The 24,903-nt window shown below is 37.2% G+C and overlaps 1 protein-coding gene across 1 annotated transcript in view; it reads right to left on the bottom strand.

The window, feature by feature from the left end:
* LOC128231809 (centromere/kinetochore protein zw10 homolog) overlaps window positions 1–24,516 on the bottom strand; it is a 29,362-nt gene extending 4,846 nt beyond the window's left edge. Inside the window, exons 1-9 of the mRNA XM_052945009.1 lie at window positions 24,372–24,516; window positions 23,950–24,023; window positions 22,067–22,195; window positions 7,971–8,078; window positions 6,090–7,132; window positions 5,324–5,499; window positions 4,506–4,706; window positions 3,260–3,394; window positions 2,562–2,695 (exon numbers count right to left, since the gene is read on the bottom strand). Coding sequence (XP_052800969.1) covers window positions 2,562–2,695; window positions 3,260–3,394; window positions 4,506–4,706; window positions 5,324–5,499; window positions 6,090–7,132; window positions 7,971–8,078; window positions 22,067–22,195; window positions 23,950–24,023; window positions 24,372–24,408 — 2,037 coding nt within the window. The 5' untranslated portion in view covers window positions 24,409–24,516. The remainder of the gene's footprint in view (window positions 1–2,561; window positions 2,696–3,259; window positions 3,395–4,505; window positions 4,707–5,323; window positions 5,500–6,089; window positions 7,133–7,970; window positions 8,079–22,066; window positions 22,196–23,949; window positions 24,024–24,371) is intronic.
* Between the last annotated feature and the right edge of the window lie 387 nt (window positions 24,517–24,903).

Raw genomic sequence — 24,903 nt, 5'->3', positions numbered from 1 at the left:
AACTAGCAATACATGTAACCCCAAGGAAAAAATAACTCAGAAATCAACAGGCAAGAGGAGACGATTTTGCAGCAAAGTGCCCTAGTGTAATTCTTCTTGCAAGGTGCATGACCTCACAGTAACCCCTAGAAACAAGGCACTCGGGAACCAACAGGCAAGAGGAGACGATTTTGCAGCAATGTGCCCTAGTGTAATATTTCTTGCAAGGTGCATGACCTCACAGTAACTGCTAGAAACAAGGCACTCGGGAACCAACAGGTAAGAGGAGACGATTTTGCAGCAAAGTGCCCTAGTGTAATTCTTCTTGCAAGGTGCATGACCTCACAGTAACCGCTAGAAACAAGGCACTCGGGAACCAACAGGCAAGAGGAGACGATTTTGCAGCAAAGTGCCCTAGTGTAATTCTTCTTGCAAGGTGCATGACCTCATAGAAACCGCTAGAAACAAGGCACTCGGGAACCAACAGGCAAGAGGAGGCGATTTTGCAGCAAAGTGCCCTAGTGTAATATTTCTTGCAAGGTGCATGACCTCATAGTAACCGCTAGAAACAAGGCACTCGGGAACCAACAGGCAAGAGGAGATGATTTTGCAGCAAAGTGCCCTAGTGTAATTCTTCTTGCAAGGTGCATGACCTCACAGTAACCCCTAGAAACAAGGCACTCGGGAACCAACAGGTAAGAGGAGACGATTTTGCAGCAAAGTGCCCTAGTGTAATATTTCTTGCAAGGTGCATGACCTCACGGTATCCCCTAGAAACAAGGCACTCGGGAACCAACAGGCAAGAGGAGACGATTTTGCAGCAAAATGCCCTAGTGTAATATTTCTTGCAAGGTGCATGACCTCACGGTATCCCCTAGAAACAAGGCACTCAGGAACCAACAGGCAAGAGGAGACGATTTTGCAGCAATGCGCCCTAGTGTAATTTATCTTGAAAGGTGCATGACCTCACAGTAACCCCTAGAAACAAGGCACTCGGGAACCAACAGGCAAGAGGAGACGATTTTGCAGCAAAGTGCCCTAGTGTTATTCTTCTTGCAAGGTGCATGACCTCACAGTAACCCCTAGAAACAAGGCACTCGGGAACCAACAGGCAAGAGGAGACGATTTTGCAGCAAAGTGCCCTAGAGTAATATTTCGTGCAAGGTGCATGACCTCACGGTAACCCCTAGAAACAAGGCACTCGGGAACCAACAGGCAAGAGGAGACGATTTTGCAGCAAAGTGCCCTAGTGTAATATTTCTTGCAAGGTGCATGACCTCACAGTAACCCCTAGAAACAAGGCACTCGGGAACCAACAGGCCAGAGGAGACGATTTTGCAGCAATGCGCCCTAGTGTAATTTATCTTGAAAGGTGCATGACCTCACAGTAAACCCTAGAAACAAGGCACTCGGGAACCAACAGGCAAGAGGAGATGATTTTGCAGCAAAGTGCCCTAGTGTAATTCTTCTTGCAAGGTGCATGACCTCACAATAACCCCTAGAAACAAGGCACTCGGGAACCAACAGGCAAGAGGAGATGATTTTGCAGCAAAGTGCCCTAGAGTAATATTTCGTGCAAGGTGCATGACCTCACGGTAACCCCTAGAAACAAGGCACTCGGGAACCAACAGGCAAGAGGAGACGATTTTGCAGCAAAGTGCCCTAGTGTAATATTTCTTGCAAGGTGCATGACCTCACGGTAACCCCTAGAAACAAGGCACTCGGGAACCAACAGGCAAGAGGAGACGATTTTGCAGCAAAGTGCTCTAGTGTAATTCTTCTTGCAAGGTGCATGACCTCACAGTAACCCCTAGAAACAAGGCACTCGGGAACCAACAGGCAAGAGGAGACGATTTTGCAGCAAAGTGCCCTAGTGTAATATTTCGTGCAAGGTGCATGACCTCACGGTAACCCCTAGAAACAAGGCACTCGGGAACCAACAGGCAAGAGGAGACGATTTTGCAGCAAAGTGCCCTAGTGTAATTCTTCTTGCAAGGCACATGACCTCACAGTAACCTCTAGAAACAAGGCACTCGGGAACCAACAGGCAAGAGGAGACGATTTTGCAGCAAAGTGCCCCAGTGTAATATTTCTTGCATGGTGCATGGCCTCATTTTGCAAGATACCAATGTTCAAAGTTTCATTGAATTCCATGAAGTAGTTTCCAAGTGCTTTCTTTTAAAAGATTTTTATAGTACTTTTGTACCCAAACTGAACATAACCAATGAAACACATGAAATCTTAATTCTTCAGTAATCTTTGTATTTGGACCGTGAAATAACCATTGACCTTCATGGTCAGTTTAACAGAAAGCTTTTTATCTTTATATTCCTATATTCCTTACTACACTAAAGACAATATCAATTTGTATTTACCAGTTATAATAAGTCAAATAGTCTTGTCTGGAGCTAAAAAAAAATGGCAGTCATTTTGGTTTTCTTGGTTACCATGGTTAATGCCATGATGCATTACATGTCTTCCAAGGCTAAAAATAAACAAACATAGCCCTACACAATTAAGCTACAAAATACTATGGGCAAAAGATTTACACAAATACCGTAATGGTGAAGACCAAGACCTACCTTAAACAACTCTGGTGCACGCTCCACAATGCTATTAATCAGGCGCGACAACTGGACAGCATCGTCGGCAGAAATGTCCTCCAGCTCAACAACGCTGTCAACTAGCTCCATGACTACACCATTTAGCAGACCTCCTGTGGAAACATCATTTATGAAATCATAGAAGAGTAAACCAAGTTTTGTTGTCTAATGTAACAAATACACAGATATCTGGAACATAAGAATTAAACAATGAGGTCTTTTAACCTCTAAAGTAAAGTTACCCATATTTTATAAGACAAAAAACAACAACGTATCATTTCCTTTCTAAGGTCTATTCCATTTAAACATATAACCCATGGGAGGATGCACTTTTAAAATATACCACCATCCTACTGAAGCAAATTTACCCTTTCAGGGTCCAAATTAGCGAAAAAAGACACCCGCCCATATGCTATTTAAATAATTGCCTTCCCCCCGTAGGTTATGTTTTACTGGCATAGCCCGAACATGATATATGTGTTAAGTGCATATATAAATGTATATAAAAAATAATTTGGCAGATCACTGTTGTAAGTTTCACATAATTATCAAGTTATAGCAATAAGTAAGTTTTTTCATTAAAATGCTGTCAATAACTATGATAGGTTATGACAGTACATATTTCATTGACATATTTGCTTTTACTGTTGCACAAGCAAATGAAATAAATATCTCACCGATAGCCTTTCTGTAGTTGGAGGGGGGCAGTACTTCCATCCAGACGTTCTGTAGGTGAGTCAGCTGATGTAAGACCTGCTTAATGGCCTTCTCGGAGGCCAGGAAGGTAGCTTGCTCAGACACGTTCAGAAAACCTGGCCAGAAATAAGCATGGAAAAAAGGGGTTAACAATAATTATTATTACTATTTACACTTAAGTATCACTGATTTGAAGTTTTCTACAGAATCCAATTGTTTAAAAACATATATAAGTTGTCCACAGGTTAACGTTTGGCAAGTTTTCACCTTTAAATGATCTGATTGGCTAACAGTTATTATTTGGATAAATATAGACCAATCAATAAACACTATGATTAATCTTGACCAAACCAAAGAATTAACCAATTCAATACAAATGACTTCAGGTGTGTTAAGAACTTGGTAACAAGTGTATATCTACAGCATGGCAAGTAGATGACAATAATGAATGCTGATCTGCTTTTATTTTTCAGTTGATAAGGGGCATAACTCCAGAATTATTAAAGACCGATTATGGGCCTTGCTATCATGTATTATCTCTGGCAACATGTGTACTAATCATGTACATAATGTCTTTGGCAACATGTGTACTAATCATGTACATAATGAATTTGGCAACATGTGTACTAATCATGTACATAATGAATTTGGCAACATGTGTACTAATCATGTACATAATGTCTTTGGCAACATGTGTACTAATCATGTACATAATGTCTTTGGCAACATGTGTACTAATCATGTACATAATGAATTTGGCAACATGTGTACTAATCATGTACATAATGTCTTTGGCAACATGTGTACTAATCATGTACATAATGTCTTTGGCAACATGTGTACTAATCATGTACATAATGAATTTGGCAACATGTGTACTTATTTTCATGATAATATACTGAACAATTTTTTTTTTTGTTATTGGCAAGTAAAAGATTTTGCACGACAACACTGGTGACAATACCTAGACTATCACATTACCTCATTTATTTCATCTTGTTTAGTCAGTTAAAATCATATTAACACCTTAAAGAGGTTTTCAATGCCTTTATCTCAGACACTGAGGCGAACTTCATAAAGGTTATTGCAGCACTTCCAACTTTTTTCGAAAAAAAGAATAAACATATTAACTTGAACTACAATAGGGCTGTTGATATACAAGTAATAAAGCCCGATATCATCAACTGAATAGGTAATCTGTAATTTTACTAAATACTTTCATATTACCATTAGCTGAGGAGAGATACTCCGACATCTGAGCTTTCTGTTTCACCAGCTGTTGTATGAAACTTTCTGAGCCGAGCCTGCGAATCTGGGGCACAAGATCCACAAACGTTGAGTTGATGGTTTCTGGGAGGCGTTTGCTAAATTGATGACCCAACGTCATCAGGTGGTGGGCGATGTACATGCAGTTGTTGTAGTGTAGGGCTGCCGTAGAAAGGATAATTGGTTTAAACGTTAATTATTTTACAACGATTGTGAAGAAAGTTATATCGACTAAGTCATATTTGTAGGCTTGATGTTGGCGACCACCAACCAAACTCACATGTGACATGATCCAAGAAAGAATAATTAAATGTATTTGAAATTAAGTAATATGTTGTGATGTTCCAACGATCAATTATAATAAAAAATTGGTCACTCATTATCCTTAACTATGCCATTAACTATGCTTTTGTTATGTGTATGTGTTGCTCTTTTTGGCCATATTGTTACCAATAACTACTCAACACTTTCGAATTAATAAATGAACACAAAGGAGCAAATTGGCAAAAACAAACCAAATGCATAAAACAAAAGGAAAGAAGAAAAACAACTCACAGGTTGATTTGATGATCAGTTTTGACCAAATACAATTGATTGTCACCGATTTCAGGCCTAAGCAATCAATTTTCCATTATAATCGATCATTGAAACATCACTCAGCTAACCTATTCTTTAACCTTGTGGTCGATGGGGAAACCTGCTGTAGAAAGACTCTAACGTGCTGTAAACAGCACAGAACAGCTGAACAGTACAATGCTATATCATAACACAAACATTACCTGTAAACTGTGGCAGCGTGTCGAGGCTGCGCTTGTGATAGATGGGAAACACGCTGCAGAACATCTCAAACATGCTGCGCACGGCACAGAACAGCTGAACAGCACATTGTTTAGAGCTCGAGCTGGCTTCTTGCAGGGTCTCGTATGCCATCGTCATCAACTCTTGGATCGAGGTGCTTAAAAAAGGAACAACAGATGTTACAAATTTTTGCAAAATGTACACGTGAAGGTAAAATGTTTTTACTTTTCATAGGAGAAAAGGGATAAAAAAATCCAGCTCAGTCTTGATATATAATGCGGCGATTATATAAGAACATAAACCAAATCTTGAAAATTCTGACAAAATTTAATGTGTATGAGGTTTTCATGTCCAAAGCAGGGTTAAGGGGCTAAGACCCCTCTTCAACTTGTTTAAAAAGCCATTTATATCCATTTCAAGGTACTTCTTACTATTTATAGTGATATAGTCCAGCATAAAACAAACCACAACAAACTACAACCGGACAATAGTCTGAAATTGAAAGTTCCCTATTGTGATTTCAGGAATAATCCTGAATTTTATTATCCATGAATTTAAACATTACAAAAAACATCTCAAGTAGATGTCCCATTTTTTTAATTTTCTCAGTTAATAAAAAGATTTAAATAGAGTTATTGGACTTGCTATATATCTGCGCATACTTACACAAAAGCTATGACTTTATGCAAACATTTATCAACTAACTTACTAGGGTACTTTTACTTTACTGTGAAAAACACAAGGTACCTGATATGGCAAGCTGGCAGTCGGAAAGTGTTCACACTAAGCGGTGATTCCGCAGCAAGCTCTTCTTTTCGCGCTTTTTTCCCGCCAGCACCATCAACCAAGGGAGGCAACACACCAAGTGGCTTCTCGTGACTCACGCGCACGGTGTTGTGAACTTCAGTCGTCATCAATTTTCTTGCCATCTCTAGCAGTTCTTGACATTTCTTGTTTGCGAAGAGGGTGTTCACATTTTGAACAAAATCAGGTAGTATGGCATTATCGCTTTCAATGAAATTCATTTCTATCAATTTCTTTTGCACCTCATTTGTAATGATTATAACTTTGTCCAATTCTTCAATATTTTTGTTACTGCCTGGTATTGCTTTGATAAGGCACTCCTTGACGATCAAGTCTAAAGTTTTGTTTGCTAAATGACCTCCTAATATCGACATTAGCGTTGTTGGATTTTCATTTTCAGAAGCAGCACTGCCGATAACGACATGGAGAACGTTCTGATTCAAGAACCGCAGAATTTTATCCATCAAGGCAAAAACCTGCTGGGGTAAAACTGGAACTCCTGTATCTTCAACGGGCCTTATTTCCAAGGTCAGCACAAATCCTGCCGCATTTTCTGACGTCGACACTTCACATCGATTTTCCGTGACAATTGACTTAATCATATGCGTAAACAGCCACTCCCCAAACTTCTTCATCTTTTCTTCCAAAACATTCACTTTCTCCATTCCAAAAACAACTTTTTCCAACAAATCAACATTATCGCCTTTGGAATTTATCTTTAGTTCAACGACTCTAACCTCCTTCTCCTCCCTGTTTTTCTCGCTGGGGATTTTCCATTGAATCAGAGTCTTCCATTTTTCAAACATCTCGCTAATAACCCTTTCTGTTTGTATGGCTGCTTCTTGCTGAATGGCGGTCAATATACTAAGCTCATCTTCGTGCCTAAACACTTTCTGGCCCAGCAAAGCTTTCACCATATGGAGATTGTCCGCTGCCTTTGAGTAGTCGTGATGTTGCACAGCTTCCTCCATAGCTTCAAGCCCGTCCTTAAAAAAGGCAATAATTTCAAAACAGATAAGGTTTTAGCTTAAGAGTTATGGAAGGGTCCTGCAACATGTCCTATTTTGGTAGAACCCTTCTGCTCTCATGGAGATCAGCATGTGCATCCTCCTGCCTTTATATAATTTTATGCTTAAGAGTGTCAAATATTTGTATAAATACATACAAACGTTACATATTTGGCGGTTGGAACCGCTGTTGGGATGTTTTAGGAATTTAGCACGGTTTGGGATAAATTGGCCATGTATTTGAAATAAGGCACGGTTTAGGAGCAGACCATAGATTTTAAAACTACCATATATTAACAGTTGAAACCTGTTGGCTTAATATCCTAGGGAGCGTCCAAAATACCTGGAGCCTCTAAAATATCGAGCCAAGCAGGAATGCTTAGGCTTAAAAAAAAAATACATTTGGTTCGGGTTACCCGACCCTACCTACGAAATAGGCGCCGACCCTACCATTTTTATAGTCAATTGGAAAAAAAAATGAAAAACTAAAAAAAAAAAAAAATATTTTTTTTTAATTGTTTTTCACTTTGTAGTTGAAAACCTTAAATGCATTTACAGAAGATAACTTTAACACCATTATCCAATGATGAAAATGACATTCTAATATAAAGCCTAATAAAAAAAAAAAAAAAGCCTACCTACCCTACCTATTTTTTAAAAGGATGTAACCCTAACCAAACAATTTTTTTTTAGGCCTAATACATCCAGTTTGAGCCAGACGAGGAAATCAAATCAAGTGATATAAAGCCAACGGGTTTCAACTGTATATAAAAAGAAAAGGATTTACAACCATAGACCGACAATGATTGGTTTTCACCTGAAGATTCACAAGTTTCTCCAGCACAACCATCAAGGTGTTCACCTCCTCCAGCTTTCCTGTCAAATTCTCGAAATCCACTGTCGACTTGTGTAGTTGGCTCTTGATCTGAAACCAGCAAATAAAGACCCCATCAGACATCTTATATTTCTATATCATTATATATCATTATACCCCATTTACATTCTCAATGCAAAGCTCCCACATGGTATGATGAAAAAAGGTCATAGATATTTATAATTAAGCTAAGATGTCACGTAACGCTACTGTTCACTTAACTTTCGTGATAGTTCGTTCAGTAACCAACCAACAACTGTTCAAGTGTTCTAAGTCTTTATTGTTCACCGTTCTTTCTAAGTATAATAATCAGTATATAATAAAGTATCATACGGGCCATATGTCCAGTCCACGCCCAAAATCTAATCTCACTAACATGAGTAACATGCGTTCATATATACTGCTGATCTCGTCCAGTTTGTGACAGGTATGCATATCTAATATCTTATTACAGACGAAGGGATGTATTCTATAGTCATGAACTGTCACGCTAATTGGTCTAATAGCCAGCGGCTATCACGAACTGTCAGCATCTAAGTGTATCTACATTTGATCCCATGATGGAGTATTTGCTTTTTGATACAAATATGGAGTATTTACTTTTTGATACAAATAAATTTTGAATTCTATTATTGATTTTTGGTAATTACTTTAAAGTGTTTCATACGTAACTTTTATGTTACGTAACACTTTAAAGTTGATACGTAACGACGGTTACGTGACATTCGTCCGATTTTTCTTAAAAGAAATATTTCATCATGGGAATTATTTCATCTTACTTAATATATATTTTAATTTAATTTCGTTTCGATATCTGAAACCAGAGAAAAAAAATTAATGTTTCGTTTTGCCACCAATAATCCTTGCGTTATACCTTTTATCCCAATAATTTTTTTCCAATAATTTTTATCAATTTCAAGCGGCGCAAGCAACGCGTTTCCGCCCTAATCTTATTTTTAGGAAGTGTCATAAAGAGGTGATAATTATTTCGGTAAAGATCGGAGAAACTATCATTACTTAAACCCGCAGGGTTAATTGGTGTCAAAGTGAATTGCTCGCGAGGATGATGACACTTGCTAATGATGAGGTGTCAACAGGAATGGTGTTAATGTAGACTTTGAATCTGAGAGAAATACTCTGCGGTATTTAAACTTGAGAAAAACTCTGTCAACTATAATCGATTAATGATAAAGTAGATGATTGGTAACAAAAATTTAAAAGGAGATGGTGAATATGAAGGTACGGTTTTGTTTTGGTTTTTATATGAAATATGAAGAAAACAAGAATACATGCACATAAATTATACCCGAAACCAAATAAGAAAAAAAAAAATAATCAACAGAAACAAACACAATACACTAAACTAAAATAATAATATTTAAACACTTCTGAAAAGTCACTGAAGATGTCTCTAGTCGACACTATTGACGTCTAGGTTATTGTTCGTGGTTGGTGACCGTGGGCGGTCACTCGAGCAGCTGGAGCACGTCCATGTAAGTGGCAACATCGGGAGGAGGGGTGACGCGGCTGGTCCTTGAGGCGGCAGCTCTAGATGCGCTGTGGCACGTGTCCAAACGCTTTGGAACACGGCCGACCTCCTGGTGAGGGCTCTCACCGACCTGCGAGAAACCGTGGCCTCGCAGCAACAGATGCAGACATGGAGTTGGCGTTGGGCTGCTACACGGTGAATTTTCTCATGTACTTCAGTGAATAAGTCCATAAATAGATAAACGATTCTTATGTACAAGTCCATTAATGATGTCCATCACTATTGTGGTATCGTCGGCTGACGATCTTTTTAGTGACATATCAGAAGTCCCGGTGGCTGTCAACAATTTTAATTGTGGCCCTCAGGGTTTAAATCCATCCGATCCAAGCAAGGATAAAGTCGTTGGATGGCTTCGGACATCGGGTTCGCAGACGACGTTGATTGGTTGCAGATACCCGGTTTTTCAGGCCCCGCCTCTGATTGGGCGAGAGTAGATTCCTCACTGGCCTTGTAGACCACCTGACTGTATTGTGGGTGTGGTTTGGGACGCGATCGGTTAGGAATACATTTGAGGAAGGCAGAATGATATTTACAAAGAATGAGAACGGTCACACTGACAAGCAGAACACCAGCTGCTATGATTGTAATTATTTTCCATAGTGGCCACCCAGAGGATACGTCAAGGACAGAATTGGGTAAGTAAATTAATTTATTCATTAAAGCTCTTAAGGGAAGTTCGTGTATCTGTTTCAATTCATCAGGCATTTCAATTTTTGAGACGTTAGTAAGAATCTTATGGAGAGGTTCCCAGATTTGAAGTGATGTGAAATTGGGAAGTACTTGATAATGTTCATAATTATTTAATAGTAGTCTTGAACTATTTGTAAACCATGATCCCAGTGTAAAATGTTCATTATACGCTTTGCAGTTCATTTGCAACGATAGCAAACTTAAAGGAGCTTCTACTGTCTTTTTGCTATGAGTTTGAATGGAGTTTTGGCATATGATTACAAATGTTAAGTCCGTTTTGGAAGCGATCATCCAAATACCATCATATAGATATTCCGCGGCTGGTAGGCGTTTATTTGGTCTTGTTATGGTAGAGCATTGACTTTTGACTTTATTGTCTTGTTTCATAAATAAGGCTGTAATACAGAACTGGGATAAACTCATTTGATAAAGCGCCAAGCGAACTTCGCAGAATGGACTAATGCTTTGTACACAAGATTGTAATTCAAATTCAGTTAGGATGGAAAATTGAGTTCGTTTTTTATTAGTAATCATTCGCGTAGAATTTATTAATCTCTGATCAACTTGATCAAGAAAGTTTGCAAACACCTTAGTGTCAAATACAAGTGCTAATAGCCAGTGTGATTTAGTAATCGAAATATCTTTAAGTTCACTCATGCCAATCGCGTACCAGAGTACAAGGTAATTAAGGTAATTCATCCTTGTTTTTGAAAATAGATGATTAATATAATTGATAACAATCAATCATTAATAATCGTTGTGTAGGTATTTACAGTATTTACAAACAATTACAGTATTTTCACACAATTACGGTATTTTCGCACAATTACAGTATTTTCACACGATTACTGTATTTTCACACAATGCACTTATATAGTGTGAAGTCTTCTACATATGTCAACATTCTTAAAGCAACTCGTAGTCGCAAGGTGTAGGTGGCTGATGTTTAGCACATCGTATTCATAAGAAAGGTATTGTGATTACAGCATAACGGACAAACATTTTAACATTGTTTTTATCGCGTTCTTTTTATGCCTCGAATCCTTCTTATGTTTTTTGACGTTAAGTGGGGGAGCTGAAACAGCCTCAATATTCATTGCTTCATCGTCGCTAGACTCAGGGGTTATCAGATTATCAGAATCAATATGATTTGTATCTGCGGGTGGGTTATATAGATTGATGCCGCTCATAAGAGATTCAGAATCAGAACTGCTTAGAGTATCATTTGTCACCTCTGTTGGCATCTCTGTGACTTTAGATTTATTTCGTAGAATCTTTTGGAGTTCTGCGAGGGGTATTTCATTTTCACTATCAGAATCGGTGCCAAGTTCTTGCTTAACTCTTTTTGTTATAGGAGGTAAATTAACTTGATGGGGTTCTGAATCAATGGGCTCAGAATCATTTGAATCAGAACTTGATAAATCACTTGGTGGGACAACATAGTTTGCTCTTCGTATAGGTCGTTTATTAGTTGTTTTGGGAATTGGCCATTCGTCAATTTTTGCATGTCGTATTTGTTCAGCGTGCACTTTAACAATAGAGTTATCAAGTTGGTTTTTTATTAGGTAGGTTAGTGGTGATTTCTGTTCGATTATCCGATAATACGGTTTCCATTTAGCATCCAATTTATTATGTCTTTGAAAGTTCTTATAATAGACAGGGTCATTTAAATTAAAGCGTATGTCTTTGGCATTCCTATTTGCATACTCTGCTCGTTTTCGTTTAGATTTTTTAAGCTGTCTGCGGACTTCTACAAATGCTTTATGTTGCGCATTAAGCATAATTTGATAGTACTGTTCGCCATGGTATTTCATTCTGGGCTTAAGTAGATTATCGATTGGAAGAACCGGGTCTCGATTAAAAAGAAGGAAATAGGGTGAATGTTTAGAACTCTCTGATGTTGAAAATCGCATTGCGGCCAAGGTCATGTTAAGATGTACATCCCATTGTCGGACATTACCCTCTACTAGTTTTGATAAAATGTTATTGATAGTTGCATGAGATCTTTCATTTTGACCGTTCGCCTGAGGGTGGTAGGTGGAAGTTTTTACATGATCTATGTTTAATTCTTTCAGAACGGCCTGGAAAGCACCGCTAGTTACTTCGCTACCATTGTCGGAGATTAAACGAAGGGGAGTTGAGTATCTACAACAGATTTCTTCTACCAGTAAGTGTATTAAGGTATCTGAACTTTTGTCAGGTGCTGGAAAAGCCTCTACAAAGCCGGAATACATATCTAAGAAGCAAATAATAAAACAATTCCTCGAACTGGTCATGGGTAATGGTCCCTGGACATCTACAGACACTACTGAGAATGGGTATGGTGCCATGTTGAGACGGTCTTGCATGGGTGCTTTTATTTTGGTTAAATTCCGACTTTGACAGGTAACGCATTTTTCAACATATGCGTGTAATTCTTTAAACAGTCCAGGCCAAAAGTATTTTTGTTTAATGGTTGAAAATAACCTTTGGCTACCCGGGTGCCCGTTATTATCATGATATTGCGTAATGACTAAAGGTGTTAAATGGCTGGGAATTACTAATCTCAAATTTGGCTCCTCATCGGCGTTTGATAAGTAATACAGAATGCGGTCTATTTCAATATATTTATTCTGCTCCGTTTTGCTAGGCTGACCATGTCGCAGTTTCATCTTTAATTGTAAAATATTGGCATCAAGATCTTGTTCATTAGCCATTGACATACTTTCAAATTGTTTCACTGGTTCTACGAAAGAATCTTGTTCCTCATATTCTTTATCAACAACCTGTTTTTTATTTAGATAATGGGAATTGATGGCGTTGACTTGCTTAATATTCTCTGGAACATAATTTTCGGAAATTTGAAAGGTGTTATCACTTATATCCGGTTCGTAATCCGTGGGTGGGTCAATTTGGATAGTATCGGACGATGGGGGGCGACTCAAGAAATCTGCTATGATATTAGTTTTTCCGGGTATATATTCGATTTTACAATTATAACCAGCTATGCCTAACGCCCAAAGTTGAATTTTCTTGTTTTGCATGGGAGACTCTAAAAGATATTTTAAGGGTTTATGATCGGTCCTAATAACAAACTCAGCATTGTGCAAATAATGGTCTAATTTTTGTAATGCGTAATGTATGGCAAATGCTTCCTTTTCCACGGTACTCCACCGCGTTTGTGTATCGGACAATTTATGTGAAAGCAGATAAATTGGTTTTTCATTAGCATAATCCCCAATCTCATTTTCTTCACATTTTTGTGTGAGGCATGCTCCGATATTTTTATCTGAAGCGTCTGTATATAAAATGTAAGGCTTGTTTATGTCCGGATAAGATAAGTAGGGAATTTTCGTCAGATTGTCTTTAAGTAGTTGAAAACTTCGTTCACAGTCTGGTGACCAAAAGAATTTGACTGTTTTCCTAGTTAAGTTAATCAATGGCTCAACCATTTCGGAATACTTTGGACAAAATCGGCGGTAAAAGCCGGCAGCTCCCAAGACTGACCTAACATCTCTTACACATTTAGGAGTTGGAATTTGTCTAATTGCTTCTACTTTCTTAGGGTCTGGTCTGATTCCTAATTTATCAATAACAAAACCTAAGTACTGTGTTTCTTCTTGCATGAATTGACATTTTTTCAGTTTTAATTTGAGTTTATGTTTTTCAAGTTGTTTGAATACTTTTTGGAGATGTACCAAATGTTCTTCCTTTGTTTTTGAAAATATTAAGATATCGTCTAAATATGCAATGGCAAAACTTTCACAGCCTTCTAATACTTGGTTAAGTAATTCTTGGAATCGTCCAGGAGTTCCACAGAGTCCGAAAGGACAAGAATTAAACTCATAAAGACCTCGGAATCCGGTCGTAAAAGCAGTCTTTTCTTTATCTTGTTCTGCAAGTTTCATTTGGAAATACCCTGATTTAAGATCAAGCGAACTAAACCATGAACTTTTACCTAAAATAGCCAATATGTCATCTATGAGAGGTAAAGGATAAGATGTGGGTTTTGTAATTTTGTTTAATTGTCTGAAATCTACGCAAAATCGTTTAGTGCCATCTTTTTTATCTACTATTACAATGGGAAAACTCCAAGGACTATGTGACTTCCTAATTACATTTGCCTCAAGCATTTCGTCAATTGCATTGTCAATGATTTTCCTATTATTCAAAGGTGTGCGGTATGGTCGTAATTTAATTGGGGGGTGATCTCCTGTCTCGATTGTCATGGTAACGGTGTCAGTTTGAGTAAGATCGGAGTCGTTTTTAGCGAAACGTTTTCGATTTTGCATTATAATTGGTAAGATCGTTTCAGCATGATCTTTGGGTACTCGTAAGTCTGTCAAAATTTCATCATCAGTCATTGGATTACCTTTAACCGAAGTATTTTGAACAGAAGCAATTTCTTGAGCCTCTAATTTTTCAATTTTGCCTATAGCACTGCCTTTCCTTAACTTAATTGTTTTATGAGTGTTATTTATAATTGCAATTGGAAATGTACGTTTGCTTTGAAATTTAACCACGGAATTAACAATTACAAGGCCTGGTTCAGAATCTAAAAATGAATTGTTTATGTTTTTAATCTCATAACATTTTTTTGTATCTATATTGGGATTTGATTTTACCTTACCATTTAATAAGTACTTTGTTTGTGGTTTCAAGACAGTACATTTTTGAAGTCTCACAATTGATGCAATATGTAAATCTTCTTCCAAAGGTACATAACTGTCATCTATGCGCATACATTCTAAATCAAAATAGAGTCTTACCCCATTTTTTGATAAAAAATCCCTGCCTAAAATGATATTTCTATTTATGTTTGGGACAACATAAAATTCGTGCACTTTGTGAACTCGGCCGATTTTAAATTTTAATTGTACTGAGCCATCAACTTGTAGCGAATTGCCGTTAACTGATTGTAAATGGGCGCGTTTATTTGAGAGTTTAGGTTTGTTTTGTAATAACCTAAGGGCCTTTCGACTAATTAAACTAACTTCAGCACCTGTGTCTACTAAACTTCTAAAAGAAATGTTTCCTATTTTTATCAGACATGAATTTGGATTCCCACAAATTGCTATAGTGAATGTTGACATATGTTTTCTCCTATCACCGACTTCTTTATGATAAGAGACTCCTAGTTTTTTTGATTACGTGAGGCGTAATATGGTCTCCTGCCATTTCGACATTCCCTTTGAAAATGACCCATTTTCCCACAATTCCAACATTCAATCTTTGATTTCCAATCGTTATTTGGCCTATCACTAATTTGGTTATTTTGAACTTGAAATTCTTGACCTATGGCATTTATTTCGCGTTTTCTTGATTTACAATCTTTTATGTTATGACCGGGCCGTTTACAGTATATGCAGTATTTATTTGGTCTTAAATGATCAATTTCCATAGGTTCATGCCTATCATTGATGCTAATATCATGCCTGCTATTTTGACTCGGCGCATTACCTATTCGAAGATTAAATCTAGTTCTAAGATTTTGTTCATTTGTTGCACTACGCACCGCGGCTTGAAGAGTATCTGGATTTTCTCGCATTACTTTCATTTTTAGGAAATCATGTGCCAAACCATCAATAAAGAACCCTATTAGTTGCCTTTCAATAACTATTAGGTCGCCGTTATGACCTACAAAAGCTTCTTCCGCCATCGTTAAAAGTCGTTCTGCATATATTTGAACATTTTCCCCTGGTGTCTGTTTTATTGCCCTTAATAGACAGAAAGCATGTTGTGGATCTTGTACTTCCGAAAATCTTGATTTTAATTCCCCTTTCAGTGTATCCCAGTCATCATCAGGGTGACTTTTTAGATATCTTTGTATAAAATCACTAACTGCATTTTTGCTAGACTGATAAGCTACCATTTTTAACCTTTCGCTATCTAGACCCGTAAGAACGCCGTATTTTTCAATATTTTTTATCCAATATTTGAATTGTTTCGTATCCCCGTCAAAATATGGTACTACTTGTGCTATACTCTGAGTGCCTACTACAGCCGATACATTTTGTAATTGTTCCCCTAAATTTTGAAAAATTCTACTAATATCTGGTTCTGCCATTTCTCTATGTTATCCAATAAACCGAAATTGTCACTCACCCCTTTTTCGTTTCAGGTGGTCTAGTACTTCGCCGTTGTGTTCCACGTCAACCCTGTTCGAATCCTTGGTCAGCAGGCGCCAAACTTTTACGTGTCACGTAACGCTACTGTTCACTTAACTTTCGTGATAGTTCGTTCAGTAACCAACCAACAACTGTTCAAGTGTTCTAAGTCTTTATTGTTCACCGTTCTTTCTAAGTATAATAATCAGTATATAATAAAGTATCATACGGGCCATATGTCCAGTCCACGCCCAAAATCTAATCTCACTAACATGAGTAACATGCGTTCATATATACTGCTGATCTCGTCCAGTTTGTGACAGGTATGCATATCTAATATCTTATTACAGACGAAGGGATGTATTCTATAGTCATGAACTGTCACGCTAATTGGTCTAATAGCCAGCGGCTATCACGAACTGTCAGCATCTAAGTGTATCTACATTTGATCCCATGATGGAGTATTTGCTTTTTGATACAAATATGGAGTATTTACTTTTTGATACAAATAAATTTTGAATTCTATTATTGATTTTTGGTAATTACTTTAAAGTGTTTCATACGTAACTTTTATGTTACGTAACACTTTAAAGTTGATACGTAACGACGGTTACGTGACAAAGATATCACTTTTTATAATGAAACCAGTGGGTGAAAATAGGTTCATTTGATTCTTATTAGCTTTGATCCTTTCAAATATTATTCTTGGGAACATGACTTTCTTCTTGAAAAACTCTTGATTTATAAATTGGTAGACAATATTTGAATACATATGTCAAACTAATAATATTTCTTGATCTTAAAATGCTGTCAATAAACAAAATACTGTGTCATTAAAATGTTATTTATAATTTTATAAAATGTCATCTAGATGATTTTAAGCAGTAATGCATATAATAAAAATGTTATTAATGTGTTTTGATCTGGAAGGTTTTATTTCACTCTTGTTTTTTGGTGAGTTTCTGCTAAAAGCCACTTGTATTGAATACATCCTCCAGATTCCAGCATTAAAACACAGTATTAATAACCCTATTGTATCTTATATATACATGTAGATGTACGTAACAGTACATGAATTTGATTGTGCATGCAATATTATGCTGTTTTATTCATCCATTCAATCCATCAAATTTAGTATCCAAAATATACTTAAGATGTTAGTGGTGTGTAAGCTTATTTATACTTTTGACTCGCTAGGGCCTTGCCTATTTGGCGATTGCTCCTATGATATTGTCAGTCATTTTATGTATTTTGGGGCATAGTTCACAGACAGAATCGAACCCTGGTTAGAGCTAACCTGGTTCTTTAATGTGCACCAGTGTATAGCACTGTCACACAGAGCCCCTATTTAACATCAGTCCCGGAAGACAATTAGTGTTTGTTTATTGGTGTGACGGGGAATCGAACTGTGATCCCTGGAGTGACAGTCAACCATGTAACCACTAGACCAAGGATCCTCCACTATTGTTCTGAATGTTTTCATGAGCATATTCCCAAATTACACAGTACCTGGTTTTCAATCCGATCGCTGACAGTGGCCATCTCGGTAGTGATGATATCAGAGTATATGCTACAATTACACAGTACCGGGTTTTCAATACTAGCGCTGACAGTGGCCATCTCGGTAGTGATGATATCAGAGTATATTCTACAATTACACAGTACCTGGTTTTCAATCCAATCGCTGACAGTGGCCATCTCTGTAGTGATGATATCGGAGTATATTCTACAATTACACAGTACGTGGTTTTCAATACTATCGCTGATAGTGGCCATCTCGGTAGTGATGATATCAGAGTATATTCTACAATTACACAGTACCTGGTTTTCAATACTATCGCTGACAGTGGCCATCGCGGTTTTGATCATATCAGAGTATATTCTACAATTACACAGTAACTGGTTTTCAATCCTATCGCTGACAGTGGCCATCTCGGTAGTGATGATATCAGAGTATATTCTACAATTACACAGTACCTGGTTTTCAATCCTATCGCTGACAGTGGCCATCTCGGTAGTGATGATATCAGAGTATATTCTACAATTACACAGTACCTGGTTTTCAATCCTATCGCTGACAGTGGCCATCTCGGTAGTGATGATATCAGAGTATATTCTACAATTACACAGTACCTGGTTTTCAATACTATCGCTGATAGTGGCCATCTCGGTAGTGATGATATCAGAGTATATTCTACAATTACACAGTACCTGGTTTTCAATACTATGGCTGATAGTGGCCATCGCGGTTTTGATCATATCAGAGTATATTCTACAATTACACAGTACCTGGTTTTCAATCCGATCGCTGACAGTGGCCATCTGGTTAGTGATGATATCAGAGTATATTCTACAATTACACAGTACCTGGTTTTCAATCCGATCGCTGACAGTGGCCATTTCGGTAGTGATGATATCAGAGTATATTCTACAATTACACAGTACCTGGTTTTCAATCGGATCACTGATAGTGGCTATCTGGGTAGTGATGATATCAGAGTATATTCTACAATTACACAGTACCTGGTTTTCAATACTATCGCTGATAGTGCCCATCGCGGTAGTGATGATATCAGAGTATATTCTACAATTACACAGTACCTGGTTTTCAATACTATCGCTGATAGTGGCCATCGCGGTTTTGATCATATCAGAGTATATTCCCAAATTATACAGTACCTGGTTTTCAATCCGATCGCTGACAGTGGCCATCTCGGTAGTGATGATATCAGAGTATATTCTACAATTACACAGTACCTGGTTTTCAATACTATCGCTGACAGTGGCCATCTCGGTAGTGATGATATCAGAGTATATTCTACAATTACACAGTACCTGGTTTTCAATACTATCGCTGATAGTGGCCATCTCGGTAGTGATGATATCAGAGTATATTCTACAATTACACAGTACCTGGTTTTCAATACTATCGCTGACAGTGGCCATCTCGGTAGTGATGATATCAGAGTATATTCTACAATTACACAGTACCTGGTTTTCAATACTATCGCTGATAGTGGCCATCTCGGTAGTGATGATATCAGAGTATATTCTACAATTACACAGTACATGGTTTTCAGTACTATCGCTGATAGTGGCCATCTGGTTAGTGATGATATCAGAGTATATTCTACAATTACACAGTACCTGGTTTTCAATACTATCGCTGATAGTGGCCATCTCGGTAGTGATGATATCAGAGTATATTCTACAATTACACAGTACATGGTTTTCAATACTATCGCTGATAGTGGCCATCTGGTTAGTGATGATATCAGAGTATATTCTACAATTACACAGTACCGGGTTTTCAATACTATCGCTGACAGTGGCCATCTCGGTAGTGATGATATCAGAGTATATTCTACAATTACACAGTACCTGGTTTTCAATACTATCGCTGATAGTGGCCATCTCGGTAGTGATGATATCAGAGTATATTCTACAATTACACAGTACCTGGTTTTCAATACTATCGCTGATAGTGGCCATCGCGGTTTTGATCATATCAGAGTATATTCTACAATTACACAGTACCTGGTTTTCAATCCGATCGCTGACAGTGGCCATCTGGTTAGTGATGATATCAGAGTATATTCTACAATTACACAGTACCGGGTTTTCAATACTATCGCTGATAGTGGCCATCGCGGTTTTGATCATATCAGAGTATATTCTACAATTACACAGTACCTGGTTTTCAATCCGATCGCTGACAGTGGCCATCTGGGTAGTGATGATATCAGAGTATATTCTACAATTACACAGTACCTGGTTTTCAATACTATCGCTGATAGTGCCCATCTCGGTAGTGATGATATCAGAGTATATTCTACAATTACACAGTACCTGGTTTTCAATACTATCGCTGACAGTGGCCATCTCGGTAGTGATGATATCAGAGTATATTCTACAATTACACAGTACCTGGTTTTCAATACTATCGCTGATAGTGGCCATCTCGGTAGTGATGATATCAGAGTATATTCTACAATTACACAGTACCTGGTTTTCAATACTATCGCTGACAGTGGCCATCTCGGTAGTGATGATATCAGAGTATATTCTACAATTACACAGTACCTGGTTTTCAATACTATCGCTGATAGTGGCCATCTCGGTAGTGATGATATCAGAGTATATTCTACAATTACACAGTACATGGTTTTCAGTACTATCGCTGATAGTGGCCATCTGGTTAGTGATGATATCAGAGTATATTCTACAATTACACAGTACCTGGTTTTCAATACTATCGCTGATAGTGGCCATCTCGGTAGTGATGATATCAGAGTATATTCTACAATTACACAGTACATGGTTTTCAATACTATCGCTGATAGTGGCCATCTGGTTAGTGATGATATCAGAGTATATTCTACAATTACACAGTACCGGGTTTTCAATACTATCGCTGACAGTGGCCATCTCGGTAGTGATGATATCAGAGTATATTCTACAATTACACAGTACCTGGTTTTCAATACTATCGCTGATAGTGGCCATCTCGGTAGTGATGATATCAGAGTATATTCTACAATTACACAGTACCTGGTTTTCAATACTATCGCTGATAGTGGCCATCGCGGTTTTGATCATATCAGAGTATATTCTACAATTACACAGTACCTGGTTTTCAATCCGATCGCTGACAGTGGCCATCTGGTTAGTGATGATATCAGAGTATATTCTACAATTACACAGTACCGGGTTTTCAATACTATCGCTGATAGTGGCCATCGCGGTTTTGATCATATCAGAGTATATTCTACAATTACACAGTACCTGGTTTTCAATCCGATCGCTGACAGTGGCCATCTGGTTAGTGATGATATCAGAGTATATTCTACAATTACACAGTACCGGGTTTTCAATACTATCGCTGACAGTGGCCATCGCGGTTTTGATCATATCAGAGTATATTCTACAATTACAAAGTACCTGGTTTTCAATACTATCGCTGATAGTGCCCATCGCGGTTTTGATATCAGAGTATATTCTACAATTACACAGTACCTGGTTTTCAATCCGATCGCTGACAGTGGCCATCTCGGTAGTGATGATATCAGAGTATATTCTACAATTACACAGTACCTGGTTTTCAATACTATCGCTGATAGTGCCCATCGCGGTTTTGATATCAGAGTATATTCTACAATTACACAGTACCTGGTTTTCAATCCGATCGCTGACAGTGGCCATCTCGGTAGTGATGATATCAGAGTATATTCTACAATTACACAGTACCTGGTTTTCAATACTATCGCTGATAGTGGCCATCGCGGTTTTGATCATATCAGAGTATATTCTACAATTACACAGTACCTGGTTTTCAATACTATCGCTGATAGTGGCCATCGCAGTTTTGATCATATCAGAGTATATTCTACAATTACACAGTACCTGGTTTTCAATCTGATCGCTGACAGTGGCCATTTCGGTAGTGATGATATCAGAGTATATTCTACAATTACACAGTACCTGGTTTTCAATACTATCACTGATAGTGGCCATCTGGGTTTTGATGATATCAGAGTATATTCTACAATTACACAGTACCTGGTTTTCAATCCTATCGCTGATAGTGGCCATCTGGGTTTTGATCATATCAAAGTATTTTCTACAATTACACAGTACCTGGTTTTCAATCCTATCGCTGACAGTGGCCATCTTGGAAGTGATCATATCAGAGTAATTCTACAATTACACAGTACCTGGTTTTCAATCCTATCACTGACAGTGGCCATCTCGGTTTTGATTCCCTCCACATCACTGACCAGCTGTTCTGTGGTGACCAACTCTGCCTGGAACTTGCTGTATTTGCTGGTGGTTACATCATATACCTGGAAGTTTAAAAAAAAAATTTAACCAATCATGGCCCTATGCCCATTTCTGGTATATAAGTAACAATAATAATGTTACATGTAACATGAAAATAGGTTTTCATATTAGCGCAGTGGTTAGTGCACTTGCTTCATTGTGCCAACGAGAGATTATCATAAGTTGCAATAGCTTGTTTCACAATTGATGTAAAAATAAATAAATAAGTTAAAACTAATAGGACAATATTACATTCAAAGAAAATACGGCATGATTTTGGTTGGTATAAGTTTTAACATAAAATAATCAATTGACAAACAACTCAATAGTTATTATAAAACAGTATCAATCACACATAATACATCATCTAAACATTTAACAATTGCTCTGTGTACTATGAAGTATTATTAGGATATAATGTTATCAATATGAGAATATTATAAAATGTATACATGTTTTCAGTCTGTCAACTCCCATTGAATGGACAATGACAGAATAATGAAGGTTCCGAATTGAACACCTTGCACCAATTGCAGTTTTTTTATATATACTTTTTAAATTGTATGGCTTCTGTCTTGCTGCTGAATAAAGGGTGATTCTTTAAGGTCTCAGGTGACCAGTTGTCAATTGTCAAGAAAATGATATGAATATTTTCTCTATTTGTGTCAAAATTCTGATTCCTCAAACAAAAAAAGGTTTATTATCATTATTTCGTTGAGATGGAATTTGAATTTATTTATCTATTGTAACGTGCCGGGGCTTACTTTCAAATGGTTATATATAAGATTTTCCTCTTTGGCTACTTTGCCAAAATAATTTGCACTAATGATTATTTAAAATGATTGGATCGTGAAAATAATTATCGTTCAATCAATGATAAATCAACAAAGATTGGAATATTTACAGTTTTGATAGACGCACATATTAAATTATCTAACTTTTCCTATATCCCTAGCTTTTCACTTAAAAACTGTACTTAATAGTATTATGTCAATGTATGGTAAGGACTTTTGAGTTTACTTTCATTACTTCTATTGTTAAGGAGGCGCTTTTCTATTTAATACTCTCTGGTTCACAGTTTATACCATACTTATATCTATATTAATATAGATAGTTCGGTATAAACCCCTAGGGAATTAACATGTATATTTGCCGCTAGGACAAATAGTGTTTAACCCCTATTAGAGACAATAAATATAGTACACCTTGTCTTAGCAAGTTGTTGCTCTCGCAGAAGCCAGCACAAGAATGAATAAAATCCGCTGGTTTGCTGTATTTATACTCACGATATCACGTGACCAGATTGGAAGGTCCTAACCGGTTGGAATAGTCCATTTTCAACGTTAAGTCTTTTTCCGTAGGGGTTTCGCCTTATATTTTCATATTTTCAGAAAACAACATTATTATTATAAATCGCTGTTCGCATCATGATTATTATTATTCAATCATCTTATTTTAATTTACATTCATGTTGTATCATTAACTGTTGTTTTTATTGAGAAATTCACTCTCTACACTAATTTCATACCCCATATTAAAAGTTAAGCATTAAGTGCAGACAACAGTTTAACAACGTATCGCTCGGCCCAAATTTGCTACACTATAAACATCTTTTTTTTTCGGCAGTTTTCCAAGCATTTGAGAACTGTTCTATTTTGAGTAAAATATATGACTGAATTGTAGGCATTGTGCCAAAATCACCTGATTCTGAGACAAAAATTAAAAGAAAAAGTCAAAACTGTCAATCTATGAAAGTGCAGCTTTAAGACTAACAAACCTGAAGTTTAAGGTTATCAATTCTTTTCGAAAGCTGCTGAAGTTTTGATGATGCCTCTTGGGTCTCCAATTGACCTGAGAAAGATAAACAAATAAATTACATTATATATTTGAGTATGGGGCTTTGGCTTACATTTCGGGAGCTTGGCAGCAAGTTATCAATATAGTAAAAGAGGGTCAAAGGGGGGTTGTCAAAAATGTCCCATGCCCTTGTGTGGAGAGAAGTAAAATGATGTGTACCAATAAAAAAAATACCAAGTTAAACAATGCCAATAAAGAAAATCTTATGGTAAAGTAGTGAATACAATGAGTACTGCACACGGATTTTGATTATCATGATAGTGATACCAAAATTATTGGTAATTTGGTACGATACACATTGGGTGCGAAACGACAATATTATAGTGCGTCTACTTTAAATACCTGTTGACGTCAGAACTTCTGCAACAAATGATGCCATCTTAAAAATCGTCCTTAAAGAAACTTAAATATACCAATAATTTCGTAAAATTCAATTAAAATAACGCCAACATTTTCATTTTCTAAAAAGTGCCAAATTTCTCATCAGTGTCTGTCAGGCGCTTTCTGAAATGTTACAAGCCGGTCCCCTGTATGCCTATTTAAAACGAACCGATATCCATATCAAATTCCGGTGCTGGCGACTAGGTTCATTTTCTGATATTTACTGCTATCAAATTAAGTCTCATGAGCCCAAGATCTTTATTAAGTATCAAAGTGGAACTATCGTGATATTGATAATATTGTATAATTCCAATTATATCATCTATACTGGTATACAAGTAAAAAATCACTTTTTAAGATTAAAACATGCCAATTAAAATATTGTACATAACCGTTACAATGGCGTATTTCTGTCATTTCGTATTTTCGGCGCGAAACTACGAAGCTATGAACATGCAAAGAAATGAAAATACGGAACGGCAGAGATCAAAGC

The sequence above is a fragment of the Mya arenaria genome, chromosome 4 (genome assembly GCF_026914265.1).
Source record: "Mya arenaria isolate MELC-2E11 chromosome 4, ASM2691426v1".
Taxonomy (NCBI): Eukaryota; Metazoa; Mollusca; class Bivalvia; order Myida; family Myidae; genus Mya; species Mya arenaria.
This window is presented reverse-complemented; position numbering and strand designations above follow the sequence as displayed.